The 27,251-nt window shown below is 45.5% G+C and overlaps 1 protein-coding gene across 1 annotated transcript in view; it reads right to left on the reverse strand.

Annotated features, from left to right (window-relative positions):
- Nucleotides 1-27,251, reverse strand: part of mical3b (microtubule associated monooxygenase, calponin and LIM domain containing 3b) — a 31,634-nt gene that overhangs the window by 2,428 nt on the left and 1,955 nt on the right. The window contains exons 3-31 of the mRNA XM_030719800.1: nt 26,365-26,702; nt 25,841-26,048; nt 25,641-25,757; nt 24,720-24,821; nt 24,156-24,311; nt 23,975-24,075; nt 17,631-17,888; nt 17,233-17,348; nt 17,028-17,154; nt 16,790-16,883; nt 16,026-16,173; nt 15,288-15,484; nt 14,907-15,007; nt 14,766-14,828; nt 13,369-13,539; nt 13,088-13,177; nt 12,462-12,560; nt 7,461-7,544; nt 6,831-6,993; nt 4,847-4,950; nt 3,929-3,995; nt 3,620-3,773; nt 2,096-2,253; nt 1,942-2,010; nt 1,008-1,565; nt 861-934; nt 636-707; nt 416-466; nt 89-334 (exon numbers count right to left, since the gene is read on the reverse strand). Of these exons, the coding sequence (XP_030575660.1) occupies nt 89-334; nt 416-466; nt 636-707; nt 861-934; nt 1,008-1,565; nt 1,942-2,010; nt 2,096-2,253; nt 3,620-3,773; nt 3,929-3,995; nt 4,847-4,950; nt 6,831-6,993; nt 7,461-7,544; nt 12,462-12,560; nt 13,088-13,177; nt 13,369-13,539; nt 14,766-14,828; nt 14,907-15,007; nt 15,288-15,484; nt 16,026-16,173; nt 16,790-16,883; nt 17,028-17,154; nt 17,233-17,348; nt 17,631-17,888; nt 23,975-24,075; nt 24,156-24,311; nt 24,720-24,821; nt 25,641-25,757; nt 25,841-26,048; nt 26,365-26,628 (4,212 nt within the window). The 5' untranslated portion in view covers nt 26,629-26,702. The remainder of the gene's footprint in view (nt 1-88; nt 335-415; nt 467-635; nt 708-860; nt 935-1,007; nt 1,566-1,941; nt 2,011-2,095; nt 2,254-3,619; nt 3,774-3,928; nt 3,996-4,846; nt 4,951-6,830; nt 6,994-7,460; nt 7,545-12,461; nt 12,561-13,087; nt 13,178-13,368; nt 13,540-14,765; nt 14,829-14,906; nt 15,008-15,287; nt 15,485-16,025; nt 16,174-16,789; nt 16,884-17,027; nt 17,155-17,232; nt 17,349-17,630; nt 17,889-23,974; nt 24,076-24,155; nt 24,312-24,719; nt 24,822-25,640; nt 25,758-25,840; nt 26,049-26,364; nt 26,703-27,251) is intronic.

Raw genomic sequence — 27,251 nt, forward strand, 5'->3', positions numbered from 1 at the left:
ACAGAACACAACATCAGGTAACTTCACCTGCACTCAGGTAACTTCATCTCGTCCAGATCCTGGACTGTCTGAGCTCAAGTAACCTCACCTGAGCCTTGTGGAATCTTTTCAGCTCTTCCTGTTTGGCCTGTCTCTTCGCAGCTCTCTGGACCCGTCGGGTGATTCTGGCATCCAGGTCTTCGTCTCCACCCTCAATCTCCCTCTGGAACATGGTCTCCTTCACACTCAGACTGGATGCCTCCTTCGGCTGGGCCAGGACCCCCACCACCTCTGTGGGGCAGGAGGACTGTCCATCAGAGTGCTGGAGCAGGACTTGGTCCTTCAGGGGGTGTCTCTGAAATGACAGCACATAGATATTAGGACAGGAAGTGAAACTGCTGTCCTGATGCCACAACCATCAGAGGATCGGGTGTACCTTGATGGCGTACGATCGTTTGAAAGCCAGAGCGTGAGGAACGTATGCCGGCTGAGCACGTGAAGAAGAAACATGAAGGACAGAAAACAGTCAAATTGATGGACAAGACATGGATCTACTCTGAGTTACAGGTCTGAGAATTCACGTCCAGATCAGTCTCAGGTCAGTGTCAGGTCAGTTGAGTTTAAAGTCATTCTGGTCATTGTGTGTCAGGGGATACCTCCTGGCTCTCCTCCTCCTCGATGGCAACCCTCTGAATTTCATTGGTGAGGTCAAGCAGCTCCAAACGCAGCTGCAGAAGAAGAATAGTTCGGGTGAGACAACCAGTCTAGATCCAGGACTGAGAATCAGATCCTAACCCTGTTCCTCTGTGAGTCTGGGTAAGAGTTACTCTTCTGATTGGCCGGTGTGACACTGAGCTCTGATTGGCCGGTCTGATGCTCACATTGTTTTGGTGCTTCCATGAACATCTCTGCAGCACAGTGGATGAATCCAGGTCAGACACTTCCGCTCTCACATCTGGACATAGGAGGTACAGTTATTATGATCACAGTGACATTGCAGTGACTGAAGGTATTGTTATTACCATCACCTGTAAATCTCCGGCTCAGTGTTTCCCTCTTCACCCTCTCTGCGGGTAATGTCCTGCCCCCCTTCTTTTTCTGCTCCTTCTTATTTCCAGAAAACACTAAACACTTTAACAGGGTTCTGGCTCTGCCCCCTCCCCCCTCCATTTGCCTGGGGGGAGGAGCCTCTCTTAGCTTTTTAAATGGGAGTGCCCCGCCCCCAGGCTGCAGGGGTGGGAAGAGCAGTCGAGGGGGGAGGCTGTGAGCTCCTCGCTGTCTCCTCCTTCTGGCCCTCTCCTCCTCCTCCTCCCCTTTTTCCTGTAGGAGGGGCCTCTTCTGCGGCTGTTCAGGGGTGATATTGTCAAATGAGCCCTGCCCATCAGCAGCAGGTGTCTCCATGATGACAGCAGGTGTGAGTGGTGCTTGGGCTCCGTCCTCACTGGGGGAGGAATCAGGTGTGGTGATGAAGGAGGCTGTGGAGGGGGTGATGGCATCGATAGGGGACGGAGTCACAGATGAGAGTATGGAAGAGGTGGAGTCAGGGTGAACAGCTGTGTCAGAGCTGTGAGGAGGAAGCTCCACCTCTGGAGGTAGAAGATGGTGGATCAATAAAGTAAAGACACACTTCATCTTTCATGTTTCATATTAATGTGAATATGAATGAATATTAATTTTTATGTGAAAGAATCTGAGGCTGCGTGATTAAAGATTAAAATGCCGAGCGTTTAAAAGCAGCAGGTGAGCAAACAGCTGCTTCAAACTGAGACTTTAAGTATTTTAACTTCAAACTAAAATCTAAAGAAACCAAAGTCTCAAACTAATTAATCAGGTCAGTTAATCAGGTCAGCTGACCCCCCCACCCCCCCAAAAAACAACAACAGCTGCATACTCATATGGTGGTTATTCTAAAATTGTGGTTTCATGAATGGAGTTTGTTTAGTAGGTACAGGTAGGCGCTACCTGTCTCCTCCTCTAACAGGAGCCACAGGCCTGAGCGGCGCTCCATCTCCCAGGGGTCGTACTCCCCTTCTACCAGCAGGGGGAGACACACAGCAGCTCATCACAAACTCAGGACTCCCTTCACACCGACAGACTCACAAAGACTTCAACTCACCGTCGCTGGACTCCACCTCACTGCCCCCCTCCTCTTCCTCCTGCTCCTCGACTCTCAGGTAAAGCTGCAGAGTTTCTTTCGATGAAGCTCTTGTCTCAACCGAGGTTACACGGTCTACACCCTCTGCCTCATCCTCCTCCTCCGCCTCGGAATCTGAACTGAAAACAGGAAACACACAAACGGGAGGGATGGAAGACCAACACTGTTAAACAAACAAACACACACTGACAGAAGAGAAATTATTCGATCTATACCTTCAGAGAAAAACGCTTAAAGTTTTAGAATTGAATTTTTAAAAAATGGTAAATGTTTCATTCAAAAGTAAAAATAGAAAAAATAGATTAAAAAAAATCTGCAAACATTTACAAAAATATTTTTGAATAAAGTTACAATTGTAACATGGAAAGAATACTCTATTTTAATGTAAAGTTTGTTTTAAAATTATTTTTACACAATAATTTTTTTTTTTTTGGTTTTTATAATAAACCAAAATCTGTGATATCCAACATTTTTTATTCAAGACGCAGTCACTGAGGCTTTGTATGGAGATGTGATTTCAAACATTCAAATGCAAGTCTTAAGGGATCTGCATAGAAACGAGATGCTCTCAAATACTTTGAAGGAGCAAAGAAAACAGAAACAGGACCCCAAACAGACCCCTGTGGAGCGCCACATCGCAACTGCTGATACGGAGAAATGTTAAGTTTAAGTGTTAATATCCTGTAATTTAATGTTAAGTTTAAAATAAGTTTAAAATAAGATTTAAACCAGTTTAAAGTCAAATGCAGCGTTCAACACTCAGTGACTAACTCGTGATTGACGGTGTCACAGCAGCACTCTAATCCAGCAGAACCACCAGAATCAGCGGGAAGCAGAACCTTGTTGCTTACGTTCAAGAACAGACTCAGTGCTGTAAAAGGCATTTCAACCTCAGGACTGAAAGGCCTCATAAATGTTGCTCTGCTCTAGAAAATACAAATGTTGAGGAAAATATATTTTTTTTCTAGAACTTTAGCAGAATATGGCAGTTTGGACAGGTTGGACAGGCTGATGGTTCCTCAGGAGACCCTCATCCAGATTCTTCTTTGGAATGGCTGGACTACTGCATGCTTAAAACAATAACTGCATTTATAACAGTCAGAGCATCAAAGCCTGCTATATCAAAAGTTTCCTTCATAAAGCAAGATGGAAGAAGTTCAGCTGCAGAGGTAAAACATTTCATGTGACCCCCACTGGGGAAGGAAACAGGTTCCAAGTCCCCAGAGGTGGCAGAAACCAGCTGATAGAGGACCGCTTGGAGCCACTTTCACAGGCTGAGCTGCAGGATAATCCACAGTTATCTCCTCTGAAATCTGAACTGTGTGTACCAGAGACCTGGAACAAAACTCTGGAAGCTAAAATCCTTGAACTGGTGGTCATGAGTGAAGCACCTGAGGCTGGTAAAGCTGGTGAAGGCTGAAGCATTATTAACTTATCAGTGCCACGGTGATTTCTATTTTTGATGCTTCCTGAGGTTTCACTGACCTTCTGGACCCCGCCTTGCTGTCCGTGCTCAGGTTGAAGAGGTTCAGGACCTCCTCAGAAATCTCTTCCGGCTCCTCCTGCAGCTCCACCTCCGAGATCGGGTGGCAGATTTCCAGCTCGATCCTCTCCGGCATCACCATCATCATGGAAGCAGCTGCCAACACACCAACGCAGCCGCAGCCGCACACACACACAGACACACACAGACACACAGACACACTAAAGCCCACATTGATTCCCGTTTAAGGAGCGCACTCAGTGTGAACACGTATGACACTGAAAGCATACACACAGGTGAAGTGTGCTCACCTGAGGATCGACGGCGGCCTGCCGAGGTCAGAGAGTCAGAGAGAGACGGCACTGAGCTCTGAGATGCCTTGAAAGAAAAACAAACAAACATGGTTTTATTTAAAGTTCATTTAAAAAATCTCGATTTTAAAGCCACAAACAGTTTTTTTACACTAAACTTTTTCATCTTATATTTAAATTTTTATACATTTTAATATCCTGTAATTTTATATATCATTTCAGAATTAATCCAACTTTAAACTCAAAGTTTTGAGTAAAAAAAAAAAAATCACTATTTCAACAAATGTAAATTAAAATGGCATGCTTTTACTTTGAAAGTCACAAACAGGACAATAAAATGAAACCACACATTTTATGTTTTTAGAATAATTTAATGTTTTGTTTTTTTTAAAAATCTGGAATGTGACAGACATAAAAATGCAAATTTGTAATTCTCATTTTTCCAGTTTTGATTGTTTTTGTTTTAAAATATTAAAGTCACAGTTTTTAAAGGTGACGTCACATTCAGAGTTTGACAGATGGACTTTATTCAAAAAGTCACACTTAAGATATAAAAAAGTTATTTAAATTTGTATATTTTAATAGATGTGTTAATATTTTCTTACCTGTATTGTATAAAAATACATTTAAAAATTTTTTTCACTGATTTTGTTTTGTTTTACTTTGAAATCTGAAAGTGAACAAAACACTTTTTAAATTTAAAACACCTGAACTGATCACCGTGTGTTTCACAGGCAGGTAGCTGTTCTTGTCAAAACTCCACCTGAGGTCCACCCACACACCACCACCCTGACCTCCTCCTAAAGTCACCACCAGGAGACTTTTCCAGGAGCTTTGAAAGAATGAATCTAGCATTGCTCCACCTGCAGGACAGGTGTGTACAAGTAGCTTCACATTCAGAGAAAAAGTGTTTCTTACGATTGACGTTCGATGTGACGCAGTTCTGTCAGATGGTGCTGGCCTCTTCCTCACGGTTGGAGCGCCCAGGTGACACTCAGAGCGCTGCAGGCAGTAAAACCTCCCTGAGACACAGAGGATGACAAACACAATGTCAAGACAGGTTACACACAGGTTTTACAAAGAGACAGCTGCTGAGGACAGATGTTCTTCCAGCCTTCGTCTCTGAACGCTTCCTAAAATTCATCATGTTTTTATAGCGACCTTCACACCGACTCCCGCCTTGACTTCAAACTGGGGTCATGTGACCGTCGTGCTCTGATTGGCTGCTGAGCTGCAGAATTCATCTGTCAGACCCACAATAGACACTTTGTGTGGTTAAAATATGTTGTGGAGACGTGTGGAGACGTGTGGCGGCTAGGCTCGGGGCTGCCAGGGCACGCTGAACTGAGCTCGTTGGTCACATGAGAGCAGCACCTGACTGTAATCAGACTGAGTCCAGAACCAGGCCCACGGGTTAGTTTTAGGAAGTCTGACCCACAGCAGAGGGTCCAGGTTTCGTTACTGGACTTTATCTCTGACCTATCTCACTGCCTGGAACAGATGGGCATTTATTAGCTGTTTCATTATTCTAACACTTTACACTACAGATTAATTTTTTTTCTCTGCTCCTTTTCCAGCTCAAACCTGCAGTCATGTGAAAATCACCTGCTGACCTCCTGTACTGTCTTTGGACTGAGTCTGAGGTAAAGGTAGAGGACTATATGGAAAAATGCCTGAGAGAACAGTACCTGTTCTCCCAGATGTCACAAAAACGTTTAACATCCAGGATTTACGAGGTTTAGCAGGAAGCTATGACCAAACTTCAGCCACGAGAATGTTTGAGATGATCCATCCACAGCAGAAGGTCAGTCATTGATCTGCCGCTGTGTGGTTTAATCCTCAGCTTTCCATACTGATTCTTTTTTGAAGCATTCAGATATTTGGCATTGGGACACCATGAGCCTGTGGGCTGCAGTTTTTAAAAACTTAAAGATGTGCTGGACAGAGCAGAAAATGACCATTTAATAAAAGGACAAAGACCTGCAGCATGTTCAAAAGAACCTCTTTTATCAAGGAGACGCTGGGACTGGAAACAGGAAGATGAAAGGTTACATTTCTCAGGATTCCTCTAAAACTTGTTGTTACATCCAAACTGTAAAAGCAGAACTTTCACTGGGGACAGATTTTGCCCACAGGCCAGTGTTTGAATCTGCAGTTAGAAGCAAACTGCTGACTGGTAAACAACGCAGCGCTGTTCTCTGCACCAGAACTGTTTATTTATTAAGATGTCTCTATTTTTATCCTGAAAGTCCTCAAAGACAGCCTGGAGTCCGTCACAGGTCCGCACTCTTTAAAAGCAAACAGAGCTGGAATCAGTACGGCTTTTCTTCTCTGGTTTCTGATTGGACCCATTTTAATTTCATATAACGTTGCTCAGACTGTTCTTGTTGTTCCTGTCAATAAAGCTTGCAGATAAATCAGAGACGTGGTTTATTTATTTGTGCGGTGGACACAGAGAGGCCTTATCCTCCTGCTCGGTCATGAGCCTGAGAATATCTTTGCCAGTATTCAGGCTTCATTACAAAATAAAGAATAATGAATTCAGCTCTGTGGTTTGCTCCTTCGCCACGTTTGTCCTGTTTTCTTCCAAATGTGAATGTTTTGCTATCAGAAAGCCGTCGATACACAGATGTTTCCACTGAAGTCTTTTTCTCTCGTTCTCAGTTCAGAGTGTGTTAACAGCCTGCTGAACTGTGTTTCCTGTGCTGGAGGTTAATTTTGAAGAACATCAGAGACATTGATGAGAAGCTCTGTGAGGCTTCTTTTTCCTGCTGAACACCTGTCACAGTCACATCTGTTTTTTTGGGTTTTTTTTACTGAAACATGTCCACCACTCTCTACAGCACAATCTAAACTCCAACACCACACACAGGCAGATGGAGGGAGGTGTGCGTGGACTGACCAGTGTGCCGGTCATAGGTGTACGAAGCCAGTCGGAGGAGGCCGCCGCAGGAGGCGCACTGGAAACAGCTTCGATGGAAGAACAAACCCTCAGCGCTGAGACGCTCCATCACATAAACCCTCTGCTTACAGAAGAAACAGACGTCGCTGCAGCTGGCAGAGACCTGCAGGGACACAAACACAGGGAAAACTGAAGGACAGGAAGAGATGGAAGAAGTGATGTGAAGAAGAGAAACAGAAGGAAGCAAAGAGCAGCTGAAGGAAGTGGAGGAAGAAACTGGAGGAAAGGAAACAAGGCTGAAGTAAATGAATGAGGGGTTGAAGGAAAGGAAGAAAAGGTGACAGGGTAAAGGAAACCAATAAAAGACCTTTAAGGACATAAAGAAGTGAAATGAAGGAAATGATGAAACTACAGACAAAAGACGTAAGATTTGATGAAATGAAGAACTGAAGGAAACTGAAGAAGAAACATGAGGAAAAGAAGAGAAATGTAAGCCAACTGAAGATGAACTGAACATCCATCAGGCTGATTTATGAGCTGATTTATGACAACAGCTGCTTCACTTCAACTGACTGAAATGAAGTCAAAATTTTGAAGTGAACGAGTGACAGAAGAGTGAATCAGTCTTACCACACCACCTTCCTCCTGACTCTGAAAACGACTGGCTATCTGTGCAGCCAATAAGCTCACTCCACCAGTGTACATCTGAAGACACTGAGACAGGCAGACAGGAAGGCAGACAGATTACAGCCACAAACCAGGGGCCTTGTTTCTAAAATAGTGCTCCACCGTCTGCAGTTACACTGTTAACATGATCTGAAAATGGACTCTGTAATAGCCAGAAAAAGCAGGAAGATCTCCATGAATCCACCATCATCCTGTGACTCAGTTGTCTACAATCCCAAAGGTCAAGGTTAGGGTTAGAGTGGGGTGGAAGTAAATATTTGTTAAGTTTGTTTCATAGATGTAAACATCTGTGTGGGAAGAAGCCATCACTGACCCAGCTGTCTTAGCTAATTATAGGCCAATCTCCAACCTTCCTTTTCTCTCAAAGACTCTTGAAAGAGTAGTTGTAAAACAGCTAACTGATCATCTGCAGAGGAACGGTTTATTTGAAGAGTTTCAGTCAGGTTTCAGAATTCATCACAGTACAGAAACAGCATTAGTGAAGGTTAACAATGATCTTCTTAGAGCCTCTGACAGTGGACTCATCTCTGTTCTTGTCCTGTTGGACCTCAGTGCAGCTTTGATACTGTTGACCATAACATTTTATTACAGAGATTAGAGCTTGCTATAGGTATTAAAGGTACTGCACTGCAGTGTTTGAATCATATTTATCTCATAGACTCCAGTTTGTTCATGTAAATGGGGAGTCTTCTCCACACACTAAGGTTAATTATGGAGTTCCACAGGGTTCTGTGCTAGGACCAATTCTATTTACATTATACATGCTTCCCTTAGGCAGTATTATTAGAAACCATTGCATCAATTTTCATTGTTATGCAGATGATACTCAGCTTTATCTATCAATGAAGCCAGATGACGCACATCAATTAGTTAAACTGCAGGAATGTCTTAAAGACATTAAGGCCTGGATGACCTCTAATTTCCTGCTTCTAAATTCAGATCAAACTGAAGTTCTTGTACTCGGCCCCACAAATCTTAGAAACATGGTGTCAAACCAGATACTGGCATTACTTTGGCCTCCAGTAACACTGTGAGAAATCTTGGAGTCATTTTTGACCAGGATATGTCCTTCAATGCACATATTAAACAAATATGTAGGACTGTGTAGATTCTCAGTCATCCAGGTCATAGTAGTCTCTGGAGCTTGAAAAAGGCGACTGGACTTCTTTTTGTTTCTTGAAGACGTTTCACCTCTCATCCGAAAGGCTTCTTCAGTTCTCAACCAAATGGTGGAGAGACCCAGGTATTTAAACCCCTGTGGGCGTAGTCCCCTGGAGGTGGTTATGACCCTCTATTGATCATGTGCGTGAACACATGTGCCCAGGTGTGAAGGGGGCGTGGGTCATATTTAATCAGTGGTTTCAGTTGAAACCAATTTAGGACTCCGCTCCATTGTTTCCTGTGGCCTATTGAGGTCACTGGAACAAAGGTGTGAATGGGGGTTGAGACGTCTGGGAAGGGAGCTCAGGACAGCACTGTAAGCGGGGGAAAGTTGGTGATGTAATCCACCTCCTCTGTTCAATGATGGTTGTTCACAGTGGACATAGATGGCTTCTTTCACTCCTCTTTCAAACCATCTGTTTTCCCTGTCCAAAATGTGGACATTGGCATCCTCAAAAGAGTGCCCTTTTTCCTTCAGATGCAGATGTACTGCTGAATCTTGTCCTGTCGAAGTGGCTCTTCTATGTTGTGCCATTCGTTTGTGAAGAGGCTGTTTGGTTTCACCAATGTAGAGGTCCGAGCACTCTTCACTGCACTGAACAGCATACACTACATCGCTGATCTTGTGTTTGGCGGGATCAATAGAGGGTCATAACCACCTCCAGGGGACTACGCCCACAGGGGTTTAAATACCTGGGTCTCTCCACCATTTGGTTGAGAACTGAAGAAGCCTTTCGGATGAGAGGTGAAACGTCTTCAAGAAACAAAAAGAAGTCCAGTCGCCTTTTTCAAGCTCCAGAGACTACTATGACCTGGATGACTGAGAATCTACACAGACATATTCCTTATGCTTCCCTTCTGCCTTAGAGGGAACACTTTCCGCACAGTGTTGTAGGGTCCTGAACAGCCTCTTCACAAACGAATGGCACAACATAGAAGAGCCACCTCGACAGGACAAGATTCAGCAGTACATCTGCATCTGAAGGAAAAAGGGCACTCTTTTGAGGATGCCAATGTTCACATTTTGGACAGGGAAAACAGATGGTTTGAAAGAGGAGTGAAAGAAGCCATCTATGTCCACTGTGAACAACCATCATTGAACAGAGGAGGTGGATTACATCACCAACTTTCCCCCGCTTACAGTGCTGTCCTGAGCTCCCTTCCCAGACGTCTCAACCCCCATTCACACCTTTGTTCCAGTGACCTCAATAGGCCACAGGAAACAATGGAGCGGAGTCCTAAATTGGTTTCAACTGAAACCACTGATTAAATATGACCCACGCCCCCTTCACACCTGGGCACATGTGTTCACGCACATGATCAATAGAGGGTCATAACCACCTCCAGGGGACTACGCCCACAGGGGTTTAAATACCTGGGTCTCTCCACCATTTGGTTGAGAACTGAAGAAGCCTTTCGGATGAGAGGTGAAACGTCTTCAAGAAACAAAAAGAAGTCCAGTCGCCTTTTTCAAGCTCCAGAGAGGGTCATAACCACCTCCAGGGGACTACGCCCACAGGGGTTTAAATACCTGGGTCTCTCCACCATTTGGTTGAGAACTGAAGAAGCCTTTCGGATGAGAGGTGAAACGTCTTCAAGAAACAAAAAGAAGTCCAGTCGCCTTTTTCAAGCTCCAGAGACAAATATGTAGGACCACTTTTTTTGTATTTGTGCAATATTTCTAAAATTAGAAACATCCTTTCTCAGAGTGATGCTGAAAAGCTCATTCATGCATTTATTACTTCTAGGCTGGACTATTGTAATTCATTATTATCAGGCTGTCCTAAAAGCTCCCTGAAAAGCCTTCAGCTGATCCAAAATGCTGCAGCTAGAGTACTGACAGGGACTAGAAAGAGAGAGCAGATTTCTCCCATATTGGCTTCTCTTCATTGGCTCCCTGTTAAATCTAGAATAGAATTTAAAATCCTTCTCCTCACCTACAAGGTCTTGAATAATCAGGCCCCATCTTATCTCAAAGACCTCATAGTCCCATATCACCCCAACAGAGCACTTCGCTCTCAGACTGCTGGCTTATTTGTGGTTGCTAGGATACTTAAGAGTAGAATGGGAGGCAGAGCCTTCAGCTTTCAGGCGCCTCTTCTGTGGAACCAGCTCCCAGCTTGGATTCAGGAGACAGACACACTCTCTATTTTTAAGATTAGGCTTAAAACTTTCCTTTTTGATAAAGCTTATAGTTAGGGCTGGATCAGGTGACCCTGAACCATCCCTTAGTTATGCTGCTATAGGCCTAGGCTGCTGGGGGGTTCACATAATGCACTGTTTCTTTTCATTCACCTTATTTACTCTGTTTATACTCCACTCTGCATTTAATCATTAGTTATTATTAATCTCTGTCTCTCCCCCCTCAGCCCAACCAGTCTCAGCAGATGACCCCCCCCCCCCCCCCGAGCCTGGTTCTGCTGGAGGTTTCTTCCTGTTAAAGGGAGTTTTTCCTTCCCACTGTCACCAAGTCATTTTTACTGTATTGTTGTACACACATACAAAGCACCTTGAGGTAACTGTTTGTTGTGACTTTGCGCTACATAAATAAAATTGAATTGAATTGAATTGAATTGAATTGGAGACCTTGAGATTTCTGCTATGCAGCGGTTAGAAATGAGGCCCCTGATCCCTTGCAGAGACTGATGGGAAATTAAGTGCTTTTTTTTTTACCAGCATCATGTTCAGTGTTCTGGTATTGAAGTAGGAAATTTCACAAGTGATTGATGCTATGAAAACTGATCTTTAGCATTGATCAGATCTTCACGTCTGAAATAAAATTGAAAGAAATTGAAAGAAAACTATCCCTAGTTAGCACTACTGCCTCACAGTTAGAATACCATCTGGAAGGTCTGGGTTTGATTCCACCATGGCCCGGGCCTCTCTCTTTCTCTCTCTCTCTCTGTGGAGTTTGCATGTTCTCCCCATCTCTGCTTGGGTTTCCTCCCACAATCCAAAGACATGCACTTACTGGGGTTAGGTTAATTGGCCGCTCTAAATTGCCCATAGGTGTGAATGTGAGTGTGGATGTTTGTCTGTCTCTCTGTGTTGGCCTTGTGACAGGCTGGCGACCTGTACAAGGTGTACCCTGCCTCTCGCCCTATGTCAGCTGGGATAGGCTCCAGCCCCCCCATGACCCTGAACAGGATAAGCGGAAGTGGATGGATGGATGGAAATTATCCCACAATGTTTCACTCTGAAGAGTAGAAACATTGTAGGATAATTTTATATCAAACCTGGAAGAAACATCAGAGGTAGGAGACTGACTCCAGGTCGTTCACAGGTTTATGGACCTGATGGTTTCTGGTCTGTGACATCTGAGCTGTCCACATCAGGTGGATCTTTCAGTAAATCTAACTTCAGCTGTTTCAGTGTTGCTGCTTTCAGTGAGTAAGTGGTTTACTGGAAGCCAGAGCAGATGAAAATAAATCCTGTTTGTGATGCTGGTTAAAAAGACAGCAAGAGATGGAGGGAAAGTCCAGCTGCACAAAGTGCTCACTCAGCAAACACATCAGAGCTGCAGGCTGATCTGAGAGCAGCTCCTCTGCTCAATAGGAGCCATTCATGAGCTTGAGTTTGTTATTGATCACATGAAGCAGACAATCAGTGCAGCCCTGCAGGACTCAACGATCCACTGAGGACCTTCAAGCTTATGAGCACGAGTGCAGTTGGAGGACACAGGTTTTCAGACTTAGACCAGAACAAACCAGAGAACTACAGGAGGGAGGGGTGTATGTCCAGCACACAAACACATTGAGCTACCACAGACACCTGCCCAGGTACCTGCTCAGAAGGCTGTTCATCCCCATTGAGAACAGTCTGAGCCTTGAGCTTCTGTTTGAACCGAAAACTCATCTGCTCCTGCTGAAGAGTTCTTTTTTTCTGGCAAAGACAGCAGACAGTTAGACCATTGTATAGCCGGGACTCTGCAAAAGCTGTGTGATGATTCAGGAGGCTAGAAGCAACACCTGAACCAATCAGAAATGGTCTGCTTCCAGGTGGTGTGATGTCTGCCACAGAATACAGAGATTTCCTCTTTAAAGTGTCTGAATTCAAACTGCAAACTCAGTCTGATTCATGATTATGTCACCCTGTGTGTGCATCAGTGCCCCCTGAGCTACGAGCAGTTTATTTCCATGAAGTGACTTCTCATGAACCAAACCAACATCTGTGTGATGTAGATGGAGCTCTCAGTTATTAACAGGCAGGAAAACGGAAAAGCTAGAAGCTCGTAAGAGCTGGAAGATTAGTTTTCTGCCATATATCAAATTATTTTAACCATTCAGCCACCTGCATCCTCTTAAACGTTGCTGATGATAAATTTTGATGATTTTAATTTCTATACAGTGAAAATGTATCTGAAAATGATCTGTCTCCACTGGGTTCTGTTGGGTTCTACTGGTCTTTACCGGCCTCCATGATGACATGTGAACTGGAGCTGCAGCTGGTTGACCATCTGCAGACTCTGAGGTTGGAGGGAGGATGGATTGCTCCCCCTGCTGGTTGACACAGGGAGTCAGTGTTTGAATTTATAGGAACACACATCATACATTACCTCAGACCTTCAGGATCACAGTTTTATATTAAACGTATATTAAAATCTGTTTTTACATATTCAGGCTGGTGTCCACTTTGACCAACTGACCATCAGGAAATCAACATGATTGATCAGAAATCACTGTGCTCTCACCAGTCGACGTAAAGCTGCAGACGCAGCAGAAGAAGAAGCCCTGCATGTAGAGGAACTTTCGTCCAGCTTTGCCTGCAGCTGATTGGCCATCAGACGAACTCTGGACCGGCTGGCTCCACCCACAAACTCCTCCTCAAAGGACTGGCTGACATCACCATTCAGGTCACGTGACTGCAAAACCAAACATCAATATCTGAGTGAAGGTCAGAGGTTGTCCTGCAGAGACCTTCAGAACCAGACTGAAACCTGAAACTGGACTTGCAGTGCTGGTGTTAGTTCTGTCTCAGTGCTTTTTGAGAACAAGCCCACACCTCAGCAGATCTGAGTACAGGAAAGGAACACAGGGTTACTAGGAAAATCAAACTCCTCCCACTGACACTGACATCCATGGTTCCAGCTTTGGTCCTGGCAGCTGACACTGTGCTGGTGTCAGCTTTGCGGCATCCTCTTCCTTCCTATTGGACACCAGCACCGCCTTAGTGATGTTACAAGTGGCTACAGCTTGATAGAAAAAAGAAAAAAAAAAAGGGAGTCCACACAAGTGTATAGTGCATCAGCTGGCTTATTTGACATTTATGGTAGCATAAATGTTAAATGATTTAAGGCAGCACTGCTGCTGTGTGGTGGTTAGCACTGCTGCCTCACAGCTAGAATGACATCTAGAAGGTCTGGCCCGGACCTCTTTGTATGAAGTTTGCATGTTCTCCCCGTGTATGGTTGTTGGCCTTGTGACAGGCTGGCGACCTGTACAGGTGTACCCTGCCCCTTGCCCTGTGTCAGCTGGGATAGGCTCCAGCACCCTCACAACCCTGAACAGGATAAGAGAATGGATAGATGGTTTATTTACAAAAGGAACATCAGTAAATTAGTGGTGTGGCGTGTGATTGGATAAATAAGCAAAGATTCTGCCATCAGCCCAGCCTGTCCTGTGGAGGTGTCTCCACTCCTCCACAAGAGAGGAAGAGTGGCCAAGCCAGCAACTTATATACTCTAGGCCATGATCAGCCCTCGATGAGAGCCGGCTGATTGAGCTTCCTCAGCTCCACCTGAGACTCTCAGAACTTACAAGGACTAAAGAGGGTCATCACAGTGAAAGAGAAGCGTTTGTCTTCACTGATGACTCGTTTTCTTCATCTTTTATTCAGTTGTGAGTCCTGATTAAAGAAAAGTCATCATCTGATCCACAATCCTGAACTGGATAGGCATTGGATGGATGGATGGATGGATGGATGGATGGATGGATGGCCCATTAACTGTTTACAGTCTCTGATTTGAATAAAGGTTAAGACATTCTGTCCTTCAGGTTTTTGTCTTCCAGTCTGGTTCTGGTTGAAACTCCAGATTCTGGATATGAATATTTTAGTATCAGCTCATTTGAAGTAAACACTGACACTGACCTCCTGCAGCTCTTGACTAGGCTGACTAGTCTTCCTCTTTTTACCCAGAGCATCCCCATGCTCCTGCAGAAACTGTAAATTATTACCATCTTAAATCTCACACAGATGACTGCAGGTATGAAAAGGTGGAGCTACTCTTACCTTTGGGTTTCTCTTCCTGGACACACTGGTTCCCAGTCGGCTTAGGAGTGACGCGGGAGCAATGAGAGCTGATCTCAAGTCAGCGCTCTGACTCAGGTAGCCTGAAACAAACAGCAGTTGTATTAGGGTTAGGGTTAGACCTGGAAACACATTTAGCTTTTCATTTGTGCTGCTTTTATTATAAATCAGTAGGGCTAGGGTTAGTTTGGAATATTCTGTCAACATTTTTACTTGCTTTCAATTGTTTCACTTGAGTCACTTTTAATGAGCAGATTTTTGAGTTGTGTGAGTGAGAAATACATCAGTCCACTATTTTGGATTAGCACATCTTTCCTCTTAGTCATTTTAGAAAGGCTGATTGGGAGCAGGTTGTGGCCTCACCTGCAGGGGGTGGTGAGTCTTTGAGCAGTTGATAGAACTGGCTCAGGTACATGACCATGGACAGAGAGTCTGGTTCTTCCACAGATGACATTTCCTCCACCGTCATCAAAGGAGAAATCCCAAACTCTCGTTCAGCCACATCAAAGCCGAGTCGAGTGTTTTCTTCCACCGACAGCTCGTCCAGTGAATCAAAGTCTCTGAGGGGGACAGGAAGTCAGTTCAGACCATGGAAAAAGTCACCATTTCTCACCTTTAAAGGAACAATCCCCTCTGGACACTGCAACCTTAGGCAGAAACTATTCTGAAAAATCTCATCAACCTGCTGAGCCAGTGATGTTTAATGTAAAAAAAAACATCATGAAAGACAGCAGCACTGATCATATGGCTCAAGGCTGGATTCCAATCTGAGGCCACTGCTGCAGTTCTCCCCCGACTTTCTAGTCTCCTCTTTACAACTACACAATCCAATAAAGGCAAAAGGCCTTTGAGGACTTTAATTCTCCTTTTTTGATTATAATGAAACACTCAGTGACCGCAAAAGGTTGCTGTAATATTTTTTTTCCTCAGGAAGCTTTTTCAATGATAATGAATTAAGTTCTCTCACAGAATGATAGAAAGCAGTTTCTGACAGGAAGTGAATCTCTTTAAACACATCTGAAGAGACTCTCTGAACTCTAAGAAGGTCTGAGGAAACTAAAAACATAATTGTGAGAACACAAACCGATGGAAACTAATTACATCAGATCAGGTCGGTATCGGTGGATAAGGGCACACAGGGCCAGGCCACTCCTCCAGGAAGAAGTCAGGTCGGTAACATTAACGCCATGGTAACCACGAGTCTGTTCCTGACACCAAGTCAGCAGCTGATTGGACCTTGAGAAGGACTCTGTGTGTGTGTGTGTGTGTGTGGGTGAGAGAGAGAGAGAGAGAGAGAGAGAGAGAGAGAGAGAGAGAGAGAGAGGGGAGACTAATCAGATAAAAACTTCAGAGCATTTTTAAAGCTGGAGGATCTGTCTCTATCAGCTACTTGAAGTCCTGCTCCTCCTTTCTTAGGAGACTCTGGCAGATCTTCTAATAATGCACTGAAATGGGGTATACAGCTCCTCAAGGACGAGCTCAGGGTGTTCTTTCTCTTTTTCACAATTTTTCCACCCCAGCACCACCCTCACATTAAATAATTATTTAAAAAAAATAAAACATGAATAAACCTGAACACTAAGGAAAAGAATAATTAAAAATATTCATTATATTATTTCATATGCTGGAAATTTGTCCTGAAAATACTTGTGTGTTTAAGAGTCCTTCATGCTGTTGTTCTGCTTTTCATCCAATAAACTACATTACTACATTTCCACCGCCGAGGTGCTGGTTCTCGTGCCAGTGCTGTGTCAGTTTCAATGAACCAGTGAACCGCTTAAGAACGGGCCCGCATTTCCACTGTGCTTTGTGAACTGATCCTTTACATATGAGTGTGGGCGGGTCCTTGTCTGGAGTAATCCCACCTTGTCTGAGGCATCTGGGGGAGGACAGCCGGATGATGTTACTGCAGTCTGTGTTTAGCTCCAGCTCTTCTCCTGTATCCACCAGGTATCTCACCTGAAGACAAAAACCATCAGTTCATACAGGAACAGCTGAAAATCCTTACTCATGCATTGATTCAGCTTTAAATTCTTCAGTCCAGCCAAACACAATCAACAGAGACAACAAAAGTATCTTTCCCTCTTTGTAATCAGTGTTTACCTGGGCAGGTGTGATGGTCAAAGAGCTGGTGTTCAGGTACCTTGTTGCTGGATCTACAGAGTACAGAGTGATGTTCTTCTGCATGTTCTCTGGAGTCATCTGAGGGAGGAGACGGTACAAACTCTCTCTGCAGGAAAGACAAACAGACATAATGTGGCCAGGTGTGAGAGAACAGCAGGTATGTCCTATCCAGGTGTGTCTTCACCTCTCAGCCAAGACATCCAGAGGAGCTGCACCCTGAGCCCAACTTCGTATCATCCAAGCTGAATCCAGAGCTGCCAGAAACCCTCGAGCGATTCCTGTCCCCATTGGCCAGAAGGGCTGCAGACACGCAGAGCAACAGGGTATTTAATTAATGTGCCAGCACCTCCAGCAACCTGTCTCACCTCCAGCAGCCTGTTCACCTCTCACCTCCAGCAGGTGGTTTACCTCCCCTGCCTCACCTCCAGCAGCCTGTTGACCTCCACCTATCTCACCTCCAGCAGGTGGTTTACCTCCCCTGCCTCACCTCCAGCAGCCTGTTTACCTCCACCTGTCTCACCTCCAGCAGGTGGTTTACCTCCCCTGTCTCACCAGCAGCCTGTTGTCCTCCACCTGTCTCACCTCCAGCAGGCTGTCTCCGACCAGTGTGACCAGCAGCTGGTGTCCATGGCGTTGGCGAACCATAGCAGCATTCTCTGATGCGTACATGCAGGTGAAGTCAAACATGGCGACATCTGGCTGGCCGTAGTGATTCATGGCAAAGTCCAGAGATGGCAGCTGGTGATTGGTGGAGAAGTCTGCGGCCTCGCGGGCATATGCCTGCAATGCATTCTGGTCCACGTTCTCCCGAGAGAGGAGCAGCTCTGTGTCTGCACAGTCCTAAAGGAGAAAGAAAAGGCATCTGTTATTAGTTCAGGTTTACTCCTGGCTTTGTTAGTCATCAGGCGTGTGACTTCAGGTATGTTTGTTACCTGCAGAATGACTCCACACCTGTCAGCCACCTTAATGTGATGGAAAATGTGATGTATGAACCTAGAGATGTCCTACCAATACTTACCACAGGGGGGCAGACCGCCACTAGGGCATACAGGGGTTCTGATAGCAACAGTAGCATAATAAACAAATGAGTGAACCAGCAAGAAGTTGTCCTCCATGCTCTGTGTGTCGAGTAATAATGTTTACTTAGTGACACTATAAGGGAGCAACATAACATAAATTGGCGACGAGTCGTGTATTTCGGAATACTTTTCATCGACTGGCTGTGAAAGTTAAGTCAGCTTTGTGCAAGTTTTTGGACCGAAATGAACACCCGCGTTTTTGGATAGCTAATGTGCTGATCAACTATGAGCCAACCATCATCGGAGGGCCCGAGTGCAGCTAGTGTTACATCTGCGGATACAAGGACATCGAGTGCTTCGAGTTCATCTACAGTGCACGTAATCCCAGAAAGACGTATGATGGCTGGAATATATGGACATATGGACATTTTCGATGAGTCTGGTGAGCAATGGGCAACGTATATTGAACGTTTTGAGCATTACGTGGTGGCTAATGACATTCATGAGGCTAAGAGGGTTTCAGTACTGTTCAGTGTGATGGGACCTAAAACGTATGGACTGCTTCTTAGCTTAGTAGCTCCCGTGGCACCTGGCACAATGACTTACAAACAGGCTGTGACTGTGCTTAAAGATCACTTCACACCGAAACCGCTTGTTATAGCCGAGAGGTTCAGGTTCCACAAGCGAAATCAGGGGGAAGGAGAAACGGTAGCACAGTATGTAGCAGTGCTCAAGAAGCTATCGGAACACTGTGAGTTCGGGGCTTACCTAGAGGACGCTCTGAGGGACAGATTTGTTTGCGGATTGAAATGCGAAGCTGTGCAGAAACGCCTTCTGACTGAGGAAAACCTCACGTTCAAGAAAGCTGTTGAACATGCAGTGTCAGCAGAGACAGCAGCACGCGACGTACAGCAGTTAAGTAATTCCCTGAAAGTAAACGCAGTGTTTTCGCAAGGTGAAAAATGCCGCCGCTGTGGGAAGGGAAATCATAGTGATGATGACTGCTGGTACAAAGACCGCGAATGTCACCAGTGCGGGAGGAAGGGCCACACGAAACGAATGTGCAGGAGTAAATCAAAAAGCAGTCATGAAAGAGAACATAAACACAAAGATATTAAGCCTGAACAGAAAAGCCATGCACACAAACGCAGCGTGAAAGATAGAAAGAAAAAGATCCATCACGTCGAGGCGAATGAAAGTGAAAGTGAAGGAACGAAATCGGATAGTGACAGTGACTTGGGACTGTATGCAGTGTCTCAGAAAGGGAAATATTCACGCATATCAGTAGTGCCAACAGTTAACGGAAAGAAAATGGAGATGGAATTGGATACAGGGGCTGCAGTGTCATTGATTCCTTGGGAACTGTACAAACGAAAGCTGCATAAGTTTCCTCTGCAACCCACTGATATCATACTAAAGACATACACTGGAGAGCCTTTGGCACCAGAAGGAGTTGTTAAAGTGCAAGTGGCATTGAACAAGCAACACGCTGTCTTGCCACTGTATGTGGTGAAGGCGGATGCTCCACCATTATTTGGCAGGGAGTGGCTGAGAGCCATTCAACTAAATTGGAGAGACTTAAAGACTGTACATGCAATTGAGTACAGACAGACAGACAGCTTAAAGAGACACTCCGCTGTTTTCTCCGATAAGTTAGGCACCATGAGAGGAGTGAAAGCCAGGCTCACTCTAAGACCAAACAGTGTACCCAAATTCTGCCCACCACGCAATGTGCCATATGCTCTTCGACCGCGAGTGGAAGCTGAGCTGACACGCCTCACTGAGCTTGGCGTCATCTCACCTGTGGCGCATAGTGACTGGGCTACGCCAGTGGTGCCCGTGAACAAGAAGGACGGCGCCGTGAGACTCTGCGGGGACTTCAAAGTCACCATCAACCCAGCTCTCTGCATCGACAAGTACCCAATTCCACGTATTGAGGACTTGTTTGCTTCTCTCGCTGGAGGTCAACGCTTCAGTAAACTGGATCTATCTAATGCATATCTACAGATGGAAGTAGAAGAGAGCTCCAAGAAGTTGCTGACCATCTCAACACAGAAAGGACTGTTCTGCTTCAACCGCTTGCCGTTTGGTGTAGCGTCATCGCCCGCCTTGTTCCAGAAGGCAATGGACCAGGTGCTCCTCGGACTGCCACACACTCACTGCTACCTGGACGACATACTGGTCAGTGGTCCTGACAAGCAGACACACCTGAAAACTCTGGATGCAGTACTCAGCAGGCTAGAGGAATACGGCCTGCACCTCAAGCAAGAGAAATGTCTCTTCTTCCAGGAATCCGTGGAATACCTGGGCCACATCATCGATGCTGCTGGGCTCCACAAGTCACCGGAGAAGGTACGTGCCATCGTGGAAGCACCAGCACCAGGCGATGTAAGTAAACTTCGATCTTTCCTAGGAATGCTAAACTATTATGGACGCTTTATCCCTGATCTGGCCACTGTGCTAAAGCCGTTGAATGAACTGCTGAACAAAGAAAAGAAATGGCAGTGGACGTCAGCCTGTGCATCAGCGTTCCAGAAAGCCAAAGCACTCCTGGTATCACAAGAGGTGCTCACACACTACAACCCTGAGTTGCCGCTCCGTCTCGCTTGCGATGCTTCACCCTATGGGGTCGGAGCTGTTCTCTCGCATGTCATGCTGGATGGCGATGAAAAACCCATCGCCTATGCATCCAGAACTCTCAGCAAAGCAGAACAAAACTACGCTCAGATTGAGAGGGAGGCGTTAGCGATAGTCTTTGGAGTACGCAAGTTCCACCAGTACCTGTATGGCAATACATTCACGCTACTCACTGACCATCGCCCGCTTACAACCATCTTCAGTCCAGTGAAAAGCACACCATCCATGGCTGCAGCTCGCATGCAACGCTGGGCGCTCATGCTTTCCGCTCACAATTACACCATTGAGTACCGAAAGGGGGCCCTACATGCCAACGCTGATGGACTGTCAAGGTTACCGCTCCCTCATGCCCCCAGTGAGAAACAAGGTGCAGTGGAGGTGTTCTACACGTCACAGTTGGACACATTGCCAGTCAGCAACGCCGAGATCAAGCGTCACACCATGTCGGATTCCACCCTGTCCCGTGTCATGGAAATGGTCACAACTGGTCGTTTTCCAGCTGCAAAGGACGCAGGTGAGCTGTCTCCCTATCTCCAGCGCCGCCATGATCTCACTGTGCAGCACGGATGCCTTATGTGGGGGTTGAGAGTGATTGTGCCACCCAAACTGCGCCCCCGGGTGCTGACAGAGCTACACTCAGCACACCCAGGTGTAGTAAGAATGAAGAGCTTAGCTCGTAGCTACGTTTGGTGGCCCAGCATCGACTCCCAGATCGAGCACCAAGCAAAATCATGCCACTCATGTCAACGAGTGCAGAAAGACCCTGGCCTAGCACCCTTACACCCATGGATGTGGCCATCCAGTCCTTGGGAACGGATACATGTGGACTTTGCAGGTCCATTTGAAGGGCACATGTACCTGGTCATAGTGGACGCACACTCCAAATGGCCCGAGGTGCACATCATGGATAGCACCACATCCAGCAAAACCATCCAAGTGCTTAGGGGACTTTTTAGTCGCTATGGCATTCCACACAGTCTTGTAAGCGACAACGGCCCTCAGTTCTGCTCTGAAGAATTCAGCACGTTTCTGAAAGCCAATGGAGTCAAACACATTCGCTCAGCACCATACCACCCTGCCTCCAATGGCTTGGCAGAGCGATTTGTGCAAACCTTCAAGCACGCTCTGAAATCTTCCAGAGGAACTACACCAGTGCAGCAGCGTCTGGATACGTTCCTCCTGACCTACCGTAACACCCCCCATGCAACAACCAAGGAAAGCCCTGCAATGCTGTTCATCGGACGCAAGCTGCGTTCTCGACTGGATTTCCTGAAACCAAGTATGGCTGGAACAGTGCACCAGTCACAAGAGGCTCAACAGCAACGACGCCAGCTACACTCTAAACAGAGACAGTTTGAACTTGGTGAGCCAGTGCTCGTGCGTGATTATAGGAGGGGGGAGGATAAGTGGACGCCAGCTGTGGTGATCGAGAAGACCGGACCAGTGTCCTACAAGGTACATGTGGGAACACAAGGGGTCTGGAAGCGTCATGTGGACCAGATGCTGACTCGGCCCGAGTCAGACCCACCAGAGACTGCAGGGAGTTTTCCTGTGAGTTGTCCGCTGTCACTTCCTCAGACAACCACACCTGACCCAAATACACCTCAACAGAAGGAGGATACTGATACAGTGCCACACACACCACATGCACCACCAAAAACACCCAAAACACTCAAGACACCACAGTCCACAGAAATGACACACACAGAACATTCAGAGACAACAGGGACTGTACGACGATATCCTGTGAGGATCACACGTCCGCCGGTACGTTACAGGGATCAGTAAACTTAACAACCACGAAAAAAAAAAAAAAAAAAAAAAGAGTTGAACAATGTTGACATTCCAAGATGTTGTAAAAAAAAAAAAAGAAAAGAAAAAGTTGAAGAATGTTGTTAAATGGTTCTGAGTTTTGATATTTGAAGTGATTATAAGCTGTGACATAACTCTCCTATTTTCTGGTAATGTTGTGGAGAAGTAAAGAAAGAAATAATCTCATGTAGTTTAAAAGGGGATATAATGTCTTACGTTTGTTTCCGAAGAAATGTTTTTGTTACTGACAACAAATCTTAGTGGGGAGGAGATATGTGATGTATGAACCTAGAGATGTCCTACCAATACTTACCACAGGGGGGCAGACCGCCACTAGGGCATACAGGGGTTCTGATAGCAACAGTAGCATAATAAACAAATGAGTGAACCAGCAAGAAGTTGTCCTCCATGCTCTGTGTGTCGAGTAATAATGTTTACTTAGTGACACTATAAGGGAGCAACATAACAGAAAAGTTTGTATTTTCCTCTAATCCTGAGATCTGTGAATACCTTGACCTGAAATTGCAAACCAGAACCCCCTCTTGGAGCTAGACCTGAGAGGAAAGCTTATCAGGTCTGTGGTGCATGACTGGACAGTTCAAAATCAACTGGCCACCACAAACACCATGTTCAAGTGTAAGGTGCCTCATAAGTGTGCTTGGTACCAGAGCATCTTAGGTTAAAGGTCAGTTTGTTGTGTCATCAAATGTAAAGGTTACCTTCTTCAGGTCTCTGTAAGGCTTCCACACATACCTGGTAAACAAGAACAGGTGGCGAAGGTGAACTAGAAAGTCTGGGAGAAGCCCCTGTCAATGAGGACTTTAACTCCCACATCCAGAGGAACTTCTCTCAGGTAAGTGGGCATGGAGTGTGAGTGAGCCATGTTTAGAAACCTCCATTGCAAAGCTGGATGGTGGCCTTTCAGGCTTGGTTGACCCTTGGGTCTCCCATAAAAGCAGACAGGTACCAGGAGGCCAAAAGAACCTGTGACTTTGGCGGTCACCAAAGTCACAGGTTTGGTGACCGCCAAACCTCGCCTCAAAGAGGTCAACTCTTGATCGCCTCTTTGAACAAGAGTTCAAAGAGGCGATGGAGAAGGACTGTTGGGTGGCCTTGAGGAAGTGCTGCTAAACCTTCCTGTGACTTAGTAAAGGAAAGCCATGCTTGGCTCAGGCTGTGTTCGGGCATGGAAAACTGCTGACCTAGCTGGGAATATTGTTGGATTAATGAATGAAGACTTTGAGGAATTCCTGAATCTGACCAACACATCCTCAGTAATGGAAGTTTGTTACACTAGAAAGGCTGCTGGGATGGTTGAGATGCTCCCAGGCAGCAAGATGCCAGTTTTGGATGAGATTAGCCCTGAGCTGCTAAAGCCTTTCAATGGGATGGATGGATGGATGGATGGATGGATGGATGGATGGATGAATGGATGATAACTCCGGGTGCGTGTGTTACCTGCAGAATAACTCCTTTTTCCAACAGACTCTGTTTCTTTGCTGTCATCACAAAATAGTGTGTGTCATCTTTGTAGTACACAATATTCTCCAGGTCAATCCCTGAAACAGGCATACACAGGTGAACGTTAAACACACACCCTAGAGTTTCTGACTGAGGTGAGACATTTTTCAAAACAGACCAGTTTCCTGGCGTAGCTCCTGGAAAAATCTTTGGTTGAAGATGAACGCCACACCACTGATCTCCTCCACTTTGGCCTCAGCGGTGGTGTTTCTGTTCTTAAAGTTTGCTGTGATGGCGATGGCGAGCTTCCCCCTGAACTCTTTACGCCTGAAACCTGGTCACACACAAAGGAAGCCACAGCCAGCTACACAGTGTCCAAATTTTAGAAAGGGAGATAGTAAAAAGTACATAATATTTCCAGAAAAGGGTCATAACAGTCTGAAACATTATATTGATGCTCTTTCTGACTCAGATTTACACAAAGTGTAAGCATTTGACTCAGCTGACACTGAGTAAAATGCTTGCAATGTAGTACTGATTTAAATGTACAACTTTCTGATGGGCTTTGTGGTCTGGAGTTTCATAAATCTAGGTTGGACTGAGATGTCTGAGGCCTAAACTGGAATTTTCTGGTCTAAAAACTATCAGATCAGATTTGGACAAAGCTAAATGCTAACATACTGTTAGCATGTTTGCTAGGACTCAGACACTCAAATCCTTAGCAGGACTGAAGGCGTTGTACCTGGCAGTGTGTTCCTGCGTCCGTCTGCTCCGATTATTATGTCAAACTCCAGCTGACTCACAGGGTGAGACTTTGGACTCACTTCCATCCTCCAGCCCACGTCTGCACCGGTACACAGATAAATAGAAAGGTAGTAAATCTGCTTTCAGGACAGAGTTAAATTTACAGATACTATCTGACATCATTTCTTTATTCCAAATCAGAATCAGAATCAGAAGGTTTTTATTGCCATATGGGTGAACAGGTTCACAGCATTAGGAAATTGCTGCGGTACTTCGTGCTTACAGAAAAAACAAATAAGTATAATGACTCTCCAGCTCAGTTTATTACCTTATCACCTTGATGCTGGCTGATATTCACCTGCTTCCAGCATATCTCTCGCTCATCTGAGTCCCATTTTGTTCTTTCTAATTAACATCTCAGCTCCTTTCAAGGGTTAAGCTTCTTATTCCTGAAACACCAGTGATGTTTTTCAAGACTTTGACTTACACCCAAACTGTAACATCACTCAGTGGTATCTCTGACGGGTGTATTGACCACCTGCACCTTGGCTGACATTTGAACTCCTGTCACATATTTAAACTGTAAATTTAAGCTGTGAACACACTTCAGTTTCCTTTAAAAATAAATACAGGCTCAAAGAGAGCAGCCTCTTTGGTAAACAGATTGGTTCTTCTAAAGCATTTTTCTACTTTGCTCGAGCAGTCAAAGCATGTCTCCTTCACACAGTCATACAAGCACTTTTTTCTCTAAGTCCAGTCACACATCAGGAGCAACTTGGGCTTCAGCATCTTGCACAAGGATACTTTGGCATGCAGACTAGAGCAGCTAAGGATTGACCCACCAACCTTCTGATTAATAGACAACCTGCTCTACCTTCTGAGCCAGAGCCACCCCAAACTGAAAAATCTGAGGCCGTACTGTGTCTGTGCTGGTCCTCCGGCGGCTCCACCAGCTTTTTAAACTCCACGTTGACGTGAACTTCGACCCCTAGCAGTAAGGCGACCTTCAGCAAGACAAGCTGCAGCTGGCGAATACCTGCAGACAGGAAACATCTGGACAATTCAGCTGCTCTGATTCAGCTGCTCTGATCTGCCAGAAGAAGCAGATCACAGACTTACTGATGTGGTCAATGGAGCCAGCACAGAACTTTCCGTAGAACTTTTTGGCTCCAAGGCCACGCAGGTCATGGATGGTGAAGGGCCATAAGTGGAGAACATTGTTCCTAGAGAAAGAGTCCCTCTTCTCCAGCAGCACCACGCGAGCTCCCATGAAGCTCAGCTCCACAGCTGTCCGCAAACCGCAAGGCCCTGCCCCGATGATCACACACTGACCAGTAAGAGAGGAAAAAGCAGACAACCAATCAGAGACACTCTTCCCTTCTTTTTAAACCTTGATTTAACCACCTCAGAATCTGGTTTAAAACACACAAAAGCCTTGTATCAACAGCTGAAGAAGGTGTAGCAGAGGTTCAACCCTCTGAGAGCTGTTTCCAGGTCTGGCTGTGCCAGGAAGAGTAGAATGCATCTAAAGATAAAAGAAGATCCAACTGCTAAGATGTTCCTAATAATGCCAGGTAGACATGTATTAGTATGTTTAAACTAAAACTCCTGACGTGGTGTTGAAGAGGATTCTGATCACATACCGTCATGTTGCTGCAGACTCGGGCCCTCTGGTACTCCTCCTGTGCCGCCCTCCGGTCCAGCTTGGCCCACAGGCCATTTGCCCTCCAGTAGCTGAGGCAGCGTTTGATCGGTTGATACAATGGCCTTTCGGCAGTGCTCGGGTCCAGCTGCAGATGTTCACACAGCTGACTGAAGCAGCGTAGCGCCGCCCTGCAGGTTGATGCAGATACAAACTGATCGAACAGCTCCTGAGCTCGGCATTCTGGATATGGCTCATCTTCCATGGTGACCCCCAAGGATGCAGGGCACCATGGGAAGGGTGTCACCTGCTGATGATCTCCAGCTCGCCCTCCGATGTCTGATGAAAGGACAGGAAGTGTAATTAAACACTATGATGTCTTCTGTGATCCTAAAAGTATTTTATTTGGGGTTTGTGTCAGTGCTGTGCTTTTCAGCCCTGATTACAAATACAGTTACAGCTTACCACTTCCCCACATTTATGATGTAATTCAGAAGTATTTTTAATACCTAAAATACTTATGGGCTCATGATGACATTTAAATTGTAGGTACAGGAAAGCAACTGGAAGCTTTAAAGGAAAGCAGAAGTCTCACTATTTTTAAGTACTGAGTACCTTTGGGTTATTTTAGAGGAAACGACAATAGTATTTTTAAGTACTGAGTAATTTAGAGGTGTGAGGGTTAATGTTACCAGTGGTGTTTACTTATATAGTGCTTTTCACAGACAGGAGTCAAAGTGCTTTACAGAGGAACAAGGTTTAAAAAGCAGGTAAAAGGACATCAGTATTGGGCGATATGGGGCTACTTGATCCAGTAAGCAGCATAGCGACAGCATTTTGAAGTACCTGCAGGTGATTCGGGGCAGATTCACCGAGTAAAGAAAAACC

Source organism: Archocentrus centrarchus, chromosome 23 (assembly GCF_007364275.1).
Source record: "Archocentrus centrarchus isolate MPI-CPG fArcCen1 chromosome 23, fArcCen1, whole genome shotgun sequence".
In the NCBI taxonomy this organism is placed as follows: domain Eukaryota; kingdom Metazoa; phylum Chordata; class Actinopteri; order Cichliformes; family Cichlidae; genus Archocentrus; species Archocentrus centrarchus.